This window comes from Pteropus vampyrus, unplaced genomic scaffold (genome assembly GCF_000151845.1).
Source record: "Pteropus vampyrus isolate Shadow unplaced genomic scaffold, Pvam_2.0 Scaffold95, whole genome shotgun sequence".
NCBI classification, from domain to species: Eukaryota; Metazoa; Chordata; class Mammalia; order Chiroptera; family Pteropodidae; genus Pteropus; species Pteropus vampyrus.
Window position 1 is genome coordinate 1,579,295 of NW_011888876.1, and position 11,557 is coordinate 1,590,851.

Here is an 11,557-nt window from a genome sequence, read left to right on the forward strand (position 1 = left end):
AGGAAGGAAGGAAGGAAGAAATATATGAATCCAGCACAGAGCAGGAGGATCGATGACCACCCGTCAGCTTCGGTCACCCCTTTTCCAGACATGAGTCTGACTCTCAAACACCCGGTCCCAGGGCAGTCCCCCAGGGCATTCTCCCAGGTCCCCCATGCTCCCCCAGGAGGTGGCAGCTCTCACCTGAACAGGATGGAGGTGACATTGTAGCTGTGGTCTTCTTTCAGCTGGTAGGTGGTGGAGTACATCTTAAACTTGCCTTGCTCTTCTTTGGAAACTGCATTCCCTGCCAGGCCCACCACGTACCACTTCCCCTGGAACTGCAGGGGAACTAGTGATAAGCAGAGCGGTCCCCAGGGGTCCCCTACTGCTCTGTCCCTGATTGCACCTCTGGGTAACCTGGCCCCAGAGCCAAGAGCCCCACTACCTGTGCCATAGGGCTCCTGACTGGGCACTCAGACCAGGGTTGGACCTGCCCTGATGAAGCCGGCAGGAGCTAGAAGCCATTAGGCCATGAGTCTGGCAGGGATGGGGTGACTCTCGGCAGGTGGCCGGCTGGACCACCTGAGCCTCAGTTTCCTCATCACATAGAGGGACTGAAGATGTTCCCACTTTGCATGGACTATGGAGACTATGGGAGAGAGTGTGGACCTGGGAAGGTCAGCGAGGTTGGGGTGGAGATGGGGGCATGGGGCGTGGCTTCCATCAGGGGATCCAAGGGCAGGCTGAGCTGAGGCTTAGGCTCACCTTGGTCCATCACGCTTCCTAAGGCTGTTTGCCTCTCCTCCCTCCCGCTCCCGCTCTTCCCAGGGCCCTCCCCACAGTTGCTTCTCCAGGCCCCTTACCTGGTCATCTTGGAAGTCCTGCTGTAGCGGGACCTTGAGCAGAGGAGGGGCTGGGATCAGGTTTGGAGTGGAGGCCTGGGCCTGCGTCTGCAGGGCCCCCAGCAGGGTGAGACCCAACCACAGGAGACCTAGGGGCATGATTTCAGGGTGAGGACGCTGAGCGGCTGCTGAACCTGGCAGTGGAGGAGGAGGAGGTGAGCGAGGAGGCTGGCCTGGGGGAGGTATTTATGGTCCACTTGCCGGCTCACCCCTGGGTGATTTATCGTTTGCCAAATTCAGGAAGAGTGAGGTAACTACCAGCAACTCATGCTGAAACGTTTGGTGAGATTTCTGCCCCTTTCCTCTATGGTCAGGATTATGCAAGATGGGGAGGAGGCGGCAATGAGAGTCATGAGGGAACATTACCTGGAGAGCCACACCTCTGGCAGGGACAGAGGGTCCCCTGGCACTCTCTGTACCCATTCCTTCTGCTCTGGTTGGCCCTGTTCGTGGTCAGTGGTTCTGATCTGGTTGAGCTGTCATCTCTGACCTCCAGGAGGCCCCTGCTCAGCCCAAGGCCAGGCTGGGGTGTGTACGGAGAGCACCTGATGAATACAGAATGCCTCACCTCAACAGATAATGTCCCATTTCCTCATTCTCAGAAGGAACAGGGAAGAATGGGGCAGCCAAGAGTAAACATCTCTGACTGGCATTGTGTGTCTTCAGAGCTCAAGGATCCCACATCCTGGTCCTCCCAGGGGCCCCACGCGGGCCCTGGGACAGGGAGGGATCCCTTCCCCAGAGGCCAACCTGAGAGGGTTCCTGCCTTGAGTCGGCCTCTCCCCTCCTCCATGCCCTATTTGCAGGAGTGGACCTGCACTGCAGCTGGCCCCTTGGGACTTGGCCCCTCCCGTGGGCCCAGTGGGACAGAGACTTCAACCTGGGCACTCCAGCCGCACCTGTAAGCTGCTCAGCACAACAGAACCCGGAGGCTGTAGTCCAAGCTCCAAACGAGAGGAGGGGGGGACTCTGAGGGACCTACTTGAGCTGGGTGAGGTGGGCTGGGATGCGCTGGGGCCTGAAGGCTGGCTCTCCACCCTATTACTCTGGATACCAGGTGCTTTGGGTCACAGAGAGTGCAAGGACGTGGCCTCATCCTTGAGAGGTCATTGAGACCATCCGCCATCTCTGGCCACAGCCTTGAGCTGTGGAGCCCAGCGGCTCAGGCCTGAGTCCTGAAAGTGTTTCTGTCATGGCTGATCCCAGCTTCGTCCTAGAAAGTAGTTTCCCCACTGGGTGCCTGGCTGTCCCTGGGAGGTAGGGATGGGTCCCAGCCCCTGCGCAGTGTCTCCCAGATGTCACCATGAGGGCTGAGGCTGTCTGGACACCTGGCCTGAAGGCTGAACTGAGGTTTTGCTGGCCTCAGGAAACTGACAGGGACCTCACTGGCTCTACCCACCTGCTGCTGGGGAACCAGCACCCCCAGCCTGGGAGTCTCAAGAGAAAGGATTTTGACCAGGGTCCTGAGCTGGTGTGTAGGACACAGCCTCGGCCATCCTGATGCAGAAGCCCCCTCAGGCCCTGCCCTGCCTGCCAGTCTGGGTGATGAAACGGCAGGAAGTGGCGATGAACCAACTTCAGGGGACTATGTAGCCATGACAGCCCATGTGTCCTTCAGAGGTGTCAGTGGCCACCCCCACCCCTCATCCCCATGGCAGGCCCAGGGGCTCCGCCCCCACTACTCTTATTGACCTTAAAAGGTATGTTGGAGCCTGTGGTGACTGTTGAATATGGGGAGACTGACAGAGAAGCCCCAAAGACTTTTAACTAGGGGAGGGGCATTCCCCTGAAACACCAAGGAGTTGCCGGATAGAATATTCTAGACTCTGAGAGTCAGGGGGTAGAGTGGCCAGTACTTTCTGGTATGAACTGGGGAGCGGGGTAAGGCCGGTCTGCAGCATGAGAAAACCAGGGCCAGGTGCAGGAGGGGAGACGGCCCAGCTCACGGGCACCTGTTGGAATCCTCTCCACAGCTGCCGCTCCAGGCCCTTACCTGGTCACCTTGGAAGTTCGGCTGCAGTGGGACCCTGAGCAGAGGAGGGGCTGGGATCAGTTTGGGATGGAGTTCTGGGCTTGGATCTGCAGGGCCCCCAGTAGGGTGAGGCCAGACCTAGGGGCATGATTTCAGGGTGAAGAAGTTGGGCAGCTGGTGGGCCAGGCAGGCGGTGAAGGAGGAGGAGGGGAGAAGCCTGCAAGTCTCTGCCCACCCCTAATCCCCATCAGTGCCCCCTCTGTAAAGAGAGCTATGCTACAGATTCTTCGAGGCCATGCGTACGCAGTGCCAGGTACACACACGTGGGGTATTTCCACATGATGTCATCTCTGCTTCTGACTAAACCCACACAGGACCCATGCTTCTCTGTGCTGGCTCCAGGCCTGTCCAGACCCACCCTCCTCTTCTCTGTCTCTCTGACCTCGTCTGTGTGTGGTCTTGGCCTTGGCTGACACCTGGCCATGGCTATCTCATCACTTCTTCCTTACCTGGCTGCCTCCTGCCTTCCCTCCTGGCCCAGTCCTGGAGGTTAGGCTGGTCCAGGAGCTGAGGGAGAGGATGAGTGAAGGGGACGAGGCTCACTTAGGGATTTGAGCCTCAGCAGTGTGCAGTGTCCCAGCCATGCCTTGTGGGTGGTGTTGGAGAAGGTTACTGAGGATGTGACCACGAGTTATCCTCGAGCTGGACCCAGGCCGCTGGAGGCTCCTCACCACCTCTCCTGTCCTTGAAGCTACGCTCTGCCCTCCATTCTCACAGTGGGTGTTGTTTTCAAGCACGCAGCCTTGAAAGAGCACTGCGTTGTTGGGACTACCTGGATGGTACACGTGATGGAACCCCATTAAGGCCTCGATGTCAACTTTAAGATTCTGGCAGGTGGGCGTGGAGATCTACTTGTCTTATGGCGCCTAGACAAGCCTCATAAGCAAGTTCCCTTGCTTCTTGAAACTGTCACCTACCGATCTGGAGAGGCCTGCCTCCTTCTTCGGTTTCTTCTTGCTCTCTGTGTACAGGGGCCAGTTTGTGAACCAACAAGGGTCCAAGGAGAGTCACGGTGATGGCTGGGGCAGAGGTCAGGCCAAGCCGTGCCTGATCTCAGCCAACCAGAGGTGGGTGCTGGGCCGGTTGGAGCTGGAGGGCATGGGATCAGCAAGGGTGCTTCTTGCATTCTGCCTTAGAAGGGAGGGGTCCTGCAGGCTGGGCTGGGGATAAAGGTAGAACTCTCTGCCCACACTGCTCAGAGTCCAGCAGGGCTTCGAGGAGCGGGTCAGCTCAGCACGTACACCTCCCACACGAGGGTTGCGTGAGGACCGTGGAGTAGACTTGTTTGGACTTGGGCCGACTCCAAGGGCTCCAGGTTGGACAGGACCCTGGTGGCCCCACTCCTCGTCCACTCCTTTCCTACTAGGTCTGGGCCCTTGTTCAAGGAGGAGACTCTCGGATTCACTCTGCCCAGAGCTGGGGGCAGTCCCTGAGGCCTGAAGCTCTCAGAATGTGTGGCACTGTGTGGGGCACGCCATGCACTTGGCCCCGCTCTCGATTTTCACTGCGGCCCCAGGCTGCTCCTACAGGACCACCCAATGACCTCCCTCTCCCTCTCCCTCTCCCTCAGAGCTGTAAATGTCCCTAGTGAGGCCACAAGCCACACAGAAGAAGACAGGGCTGGGCTTTCTGAGTCCCATTCTACATCCCTTTAGCAATGGCAGGCACTTAAACACCATCCACACCTGGTCTCTCTGTGGCAAGAAGCCAGAACTCTGGCTGCTCCAGACCCCTCACTGTCTCTGGCAGGTGGCCCTTCCCACTCCACATGACCAAGAGGAGAAATTCCCAGGGACTACAGTGGCCTGGCTTTCCACACAGGGACCCAGGCCCCACCCCTGGTCTAATTGAATCAGGAAGGCAGCAAAGTGTTCTCTGTTCTTACTGCATCTCAGGAATCCAGTCCAACCCCCTGGACTGGTTTCCGGATGCTTGTGAGTGGTGTTCAGCCAGCTGCGAAGGTTGGGGTAATAGCAATGGCCTCTGACTTTCTTGAAGGGCTGGGCAAGAGGTCCCCAGGCAGGCGGTAACTAGGATTCTTGGAGCTCGGGGCAACACCGGGGAGAAGCTTCCATGGAGATGCCCCAGGCCAGTCATGGCTGTAGGAACCCTTGGTGTCCACATATGGGCTCTCCCTGGCTGCCGCAGGTCCAAACACTCGGGAGCAGGGAGGCCTGCTCCGTGAGGGCCGTGGCTGGATTCTCTCATTTCCAGAAGCAGCTTTCCAGCCCCCAGGCCCCATGTCTCATGCCCGGGCTCACCAGGACTCACTTACGGACTTCCTGGCTCCTGCACCCTCCACCCGATGGGAACCCTTCCTGTGGAAATGCTCTGATAGATGACACCCCCACCAAATACCCACTGGATTCCTTCCCCTGGGGAGATCCTGGGGGTCCACTGGGCAGGGGCAGCAGGTCTGGGTCCAAGGCTGTCTCCCAGTTCTGGTCCTCGGGTGCCTGGCCCAAGCATGTCCCTTAGAATGGTTGCTCCTTTCACGCTGGGGCACAGACTCACCCATGCAGGTGAGAGGGCCCTCGATGACCACAAGGCGGCTGGAGGCCAGTGCTCTGAGCAGGGTTTGCAGTAGGCTCCAGGTGTCCAGCAGGTTGTGCCGTCACAGGCCTGCTCCTCCCAGCTCTGCACCCCTCTCCTGCCTGGGCTGTGGCTCCCAGCACCCCAGCAGAGGGCATCTCCACCTCGGCCATGCCTGGGTCCTTGCTCCCTAGGCCCCTGGCTGGGCCTCTGCTGGTGGCTTGTGTGAGGACGGGTCTGGCTCTCCTGAAAGGCTGATTCTCCTTTGTCCCCTGAGTGCCCAAGAGAGTGCCCAGCCCAGGGGGCAGGGTAGTAGGTGCTGGAAAGGTTAAATGACAAGAAAAGAAAAAGGGAAAGGCTAACCATTAGTTTACAATACCTGTCTTCTGCTATTAAAATTTTGGTGAGTTGTGAAAGTAATTTTATTCTTCTCTTAGATATTTGAAAACAGAATGCACTCTATTCTATTATGAATCAGGAATTAGAATACTGTTGATCTTCAGGAAAGGGAAAAATCTGGGCCATACCAAAAGAAAGAAATAGCTTTTTTGTTTTTTTTTTCTGAAGAGAGTAATACACACATTTAATTTACACATCTTAAAAACCAGGCATCAGGACACTAATCTTTATGAAATTTTAAAAACGTAATAAAGAAAAGGTAATAAAGAAAATCCTTAACATAATCACATCTGCAAAGACTCTGTTTCCAAATAAAAGTCACATCATACATTCCCGGAATCAGGACATGATTGTCTTTTGAGGCCATTTTTCAGTCTATCATAGTCCGCTTGACCCACCTGGACCCCTTCTCCCCATGCCGCAAGCCCCACCTGTTCTGGGCTGCCCACACCCCGGACTTGCTCAGAGGGACTTGGGTTCATCTCAGAAGGGGCCCTGGGCCCCAGGTGGCTTGGCCTGTGCAGGCAGCTGTAGCCTCGCTTCTGAGAGCCCTTAGTCTCCCTGGCTGAGAAGTGTCAGGGCTCAGGTCTGTCCCAGGCAGGGATCCTGGGTGCCCTGCCTGGTGCTGTGGCTGAAGCATGGGAGCCTTGTCCTTCCACCATTGGCTTCCCTCCCTGTGTGGCTCAGGGTTCCTGTAGGCTCGGTGGTTAGTATTAAATATCAAAGGCGGTGGGAAAGAGTTACCCCAGAGGGCCTGGTCTGGCATTCGAGGTCCTCAGGGTTCTGCCCTTCCCTGTGCTGAGCCCTTCCTTTCTATCTGTCAATTACCCTCACTGGGAGCAGGCAGGGAGAGGGGTGCTTCCCCTAGCTCCTGCTCAGTGAGGACTATTTTAGAGAACTCCTGGGGAATGTGGGCGGGGGGGTGGTGCGGGCTGACTTCTGATCTTGGGGATTGTGGAGTCAGACCATAGCCAAGAAAAGCCAAAAGGCAAGGGATGGGCTGGATCAGCTCCTGAAGCAGCGCTCCAGAGAGGGGGAGGCTGCCTCGGAGGGGCTGCAAGGGCAGGCAGAAAGCGGTGCCCCCTGTCTTCCAGTGGTGCCGAGGGGACCTTGGGGAGGAGCCATTTGAGAAGCAATCCTGGCTGAACAGCAGTCTGGACACTCCGAAGGGCCCCTTTCCACCAGACAAGCAGATCTAGCAAGAAACAGACTCTTCATGCTCCACTAGGCTCACAATGGACAAGGGGCCTTAAGTGTGTGTTTTATAATAAGAAAGGCTGCAAAGCCAAGAGCAAAGTGTCCAAAGTAAATATTTAGAAAAGAAACCACAGAATAAATCCAAATAGGAGGAAATAAAGAGCAGAAATTAATAAAATGGAAAGGAAGATATGTAACAAGAATAACAATGCCAAAAGTTGACTCTTGGGGAAAATAACGTAGGTAGAAATTCGGAAAAATTTCTCAAGACAGAAAGCTATAAGGCATAAATAAACAGAAGTAGACAAAAAAAAAAAAAGGGTTATAACTATAGAATCTATAGACATTAAAAGGGTAAGAGAATGTTATAGGAATGAAATGGGAAATTTCTCAGAAAACTGTAACTCACCAAAATGGATTCAAGAAGCAAAAGAAAGTCTGAATGGCTTTACAACCATCACAGAAATTAAGTCGGTTATTAATGAATCTTCCCGCAAAAAGAATGTAATATAACTGCACATGTTCAAAGTGCACAATTTGACAAGTTTTTAAAAATAAACCTTTAATTGAAAAAATTTTAGATTTATAGAAAAAGTGTGAACATAGTTTGCAGAGTTCCCACATATCCTGCATCTAGTTTCCCTTATTACTATGACATCTTAGAACGGCACATTCATTACAATTAACAAACCACTATCGATGCATTATTAACTAAAGTCCATACTTTATTCAGATTTCCTTAGTTTTCAGATAATGTCCCTTTCCTGTTCCAGGATCCCATCTGGGACCCCATGTTACATTTAGTTGTCATGTCTCTTTTAGGCTCATCTGGGCTCCGACAGTTTCTCAGACTTTCCCTGGTTTTGATGACCTTCCTTGAAAATTTTGATGAGTACTGCTCAGATATTTTGTGGAATATCCTTCTACTTGGACCTGTTGGGTGTTTTTCTCATAATTAGACTGGGGTTACGGGTTTAGGAGGAAGACCACAAAGGCGAAATGCCATTTTCATCATATCATATCAAGAGCACATATTTCCACGTGACTGATCACAGCTGATACTGACCTTGATCACCTGGCTGAGGTGTGTGGTCAGGTGTCTCCCTGCAAGATTCCTCTTCTTTCTCCTTTGCATACTGTCCTCGAGGGAAGGAAGTCACTCTGCTCAGCCCGGACCTACGGAGCGGGAGTTTTACTCCATCTTCTAAAAAACAGGGTGCCTACAGAGTTTGGAATTCTTCTGCATGGGAGATTTCTCTTCTCCCCATTTATTTATTAATTTAATCATTTATCTGTACGGCTCATGGATATTTATTTTATACTTTGGGTTATAATCCAATATTCCTTTATTTTGTTGATCAAATTGTTCCAGCCGGGTCCTTTTGACAACCTCCTTTCATTGCGGTTTTTAAGCAATTTGATAAGTTTTGACACATATAAATGTCACGAAACCATTATCACAATCAAGACAGTAGACATATTCATCACCCCCAAGATTCCTCATGTCCCTTCTGTCCTCCCCACCTCACATCCCTACCCCACCCCCAGGCAACCACCAATCTGCTTTCTGTCACATGTTTGCATTTGCTAGTTTTATATACATGGAACCAAATGGTATATAATCTGTATTGCCTGGTCTCTATCATTCAGCCTAACTGTTCTGAGATTCATCTCTTTAGTAGATTCTGGATAAGATCAAGGGCAGTGAGACACTTGGGTAGAGCCTAATGGGGTGTTAGAGAGGCTGGCAGGACTCCTGGGTTCTCCCTTGCCAACGGAAGCAGGAGCCGAAGAGGAAAAAGTGGTTAGATGGGAAAGTGGCCAGTTGGGTGGAGGTGCCAGGATTGAGGTAGGGTGCCTGCGGGACATCTTGCTGTCCTAGAGGCAGTTGTAAACCCAGGCTGGAGTCAGGATAGGGCTGACCTGAAGCCACTAGCTGGGCATTCATGAAACAGATGGTACAGAAACCACGGTGGGGAAGAGGTAGCCGAGGCTGTGTGCACGAGGCCTAGAAGGGCCAAGACTGAATCCTGAGAAACCAGATTCGTAAGAGGCAGGGCTGCAGAATAGAGGATCAAGGAGACAGGGAAGCATGTCCGGGGGGCTTGTTAAAGAAGAGACAACAGGTCCCAAATGGAGTCACTTGTGCTAAGCCCACATCACCAGACTCAGTACCTAAGCTAACACCTAACCTAACTGCAGTTTCAACCTTCCCCAGAAATGTAATTTTAACTGGGTCAGTCTGGAATCTCCTGGTCAGTAGCAGTAATACTCCTTCCTTGTCCTTGCCTTCTTCGGCCTTTAAAAATCTCCCAACTCTTCAGAGCTCTTTTCTACTTGCTAGATGTGATGCTGCCTAATTCATGAATCGTTGAATAAAGCCAGTTTGTTATTTAATTGACTCAGTTGAGTTTTGTTTTTTAACAGAAGAAAAACGAGAGGTGGAGTCACAGAGCCACAGAGAGGCATGTGTCCAGGAGAGACTGGCCACTCAGGGCAGATATAGAGGGCAGGTCACAGAAGTTGTAGCCTGGAACAGGCCTCATGGGCTGGCAGAATCTAGGCTATGCCTGGACAGAACTTCCTCCTCTCCTCGGTGTGAGAACCCTGGGGCTCAGCCACCTGTCCCCTGACATCACGCAGCAATAGTAGCAATAGGGAAGAAGAGCACAGCCATGCCTGGGATTTGCTCAGACTTGTGCCCAGGGCTCCATCAGCTCAGCTGCAGCTGCTTCCCCAGCCCTGAGGTCCCATGGACATTAAGCAGGGCTGTGCTTAATGCTGGCCACAGACAGGAGGCCCCTGAGAATGCATAAGGAAGAGGCAGTATAGGGATCAAGAGCTGTAAGCACTGGATTGGGCAATGTTATGGCGCGAATGATTCTGAGACCCACAGAGCCAATTGAGATTAATTATGAGCCTTTATTAGCTGGCCGGCGACTCTACCACGCAGGGCTAGAGGAGATCAGCCCCGAGCTTTCAGAGCAGGCAGCTGATAAAGCTCAAGACCATATCCTGGTGGTCTCCTAAACAAGCCAGCAGATTACAGAAGTGGAAGTTGGCTTCTAGCATATCTTTGCCCGGAACAACACCCTTAATTAACAAGTAAATGGATTACAGAAGCAGTCATTGGCCATCTACATATTTTATACAATACACTTCCTAAACCACACACAAGCAAGTAGGACAACTTCTGGTATCTAAAGATATTTCTTCCCTGTAGCTGACTTAGCTAGTTCGCTCACTTGAAAATTTTCCACCCTTAACAGGCAAGCCAAGAGGCATGAGCCCGCCCTAATGTCCTGCCCAACCTTGGCCAGGAGGACAAAGGGAGTACTTTGTCAAGCATTTTGGTCACTGGATTGCCTTCTTATATTTGGCAAAGCTAGAGCAGCTGCCAGGTGGTCAAAAAATAGGGGTCTCTAAGGCTCACTAGACTCCCTAGCCGCCAGCCTTTGCCCATTCATTTTCCTATTTAATCCTGACACATCTCGGTGCAGGAGACACTAATCATTATTCCTATTTTACAGATGGGGAAACGGGCTGGAGAAGGTGAAAAGGGAGCTGATGGTTCTCTCTTCATACTCCTCCACTCCACCCCTACCTCCACGCCCGCTGTGCACGAAATTGGCTGCTCTGTAAGCAAGTCACGTTCGCCAGGGCTCCAGGCCACACCGGAAAAGGTGACTGGGGATGCTGACTCAGCAGGGCGAGCGAGCCCACCCTGACGGCGCCTTCTGCTGAGCCAAGATCCACCGGCCCCGCCCCCTCATAAGCGCCACCGTCTATAAAGGGGCTGAACGAAGTGCTTTGAGCAAATTTCAAAAGGGCGAGTGTCCCTGAATTGCCTCAGTGTCTCCATTTGTAAAACGGGGACGCCTGCTCACAGTTCTCGAATGCTGCGGTTTCCAGGGACCCACTCGCAGGGCATCTCCCTGAACCCCAAGACGGCGCCTGTAGCTGCAACCCATCCAGCGGCGCGGAGTGGACAGGGCTGTGCGGTCCCTTTCAAGCCCCTATCCCGGCTCCGATTCCCCTTCCCAGGAAGATTCCCCTGAGAAAGCGAAAGTCGCTTCCGCAACCCCCTGAGTCACCTGCTTCTCTGAAGCCATCGTTCTCGCCTCTCGCGCCCGCCTCCACTGGCATGCCCGCGTCCCCGTCCGGGTCAGACGTTACAGGCTCGGGCGCCGCAAGGGCAGCGCGAAGATGGAATGCAGTGACCACCTCCCGTACAGACGCGGGGCAGAACAGCGCTGGGCGGCACCTAAGGCCCCGGCCGCCAGGCCAGAGCCCCACCCCCATGCCAGAACTCCGCCCCGGCCGCCGTCAGGCTCCGCCCCCACGCCCCGAGCCAGGTCAACTCTCGGGAAGGTCGGACCACCAGAGCCCCGCCCACAACCTGTCCCGCCTTCGGGTCTCCGCCCCCTCCCCGAGCACCGCCCCCTCTCGCTGCCGCTGGGCGGGGTCGTCCCGGGGCTGCCCGCCGAGAAGCCTAGGTGGTGGTGGTGGCTCC

General features: G+C 53.8%; 1 protein-coding gene across 14 annotated transcripts in view; it reads right to left on the bottom strand.

Moving 5' to 3' along the window:
• Nucleotides 1-11,557, bottom strand: part of LCN2 (lipocalin 2) — a 15,266-nt gene that overhangs the window by 2,520 nt on the left and 1,189 nt on the right. Inside the window, exons 1-6 of one of the 14 annotated variants that reach the window (XM_011364215.2) lie at nt 11,139-11,401; nt 8,111-8,248; nt 5,431-5,767; nt 1,251-1,429; nt 846-973; nt 184-320 (exon numbers count right to left, since the gene is read on the bottom strand). In XM_011364215.2, the coding sequence (XP_011362517.2) occupies nt 184-320; nt 846-973; nt 1,251-1,429; nt 5,431-5,767; nt 8,111-8,248; nt 11,139-11,346 (1,127 nt within the window). In that variant the 5' untranslated portion in view covers nt 11,347-11,401. The other 13 variants (XM_011364220.2, XM_023533014.1, XM_011364214.2 and 10 more) reach the window with 13 other exon arrangements.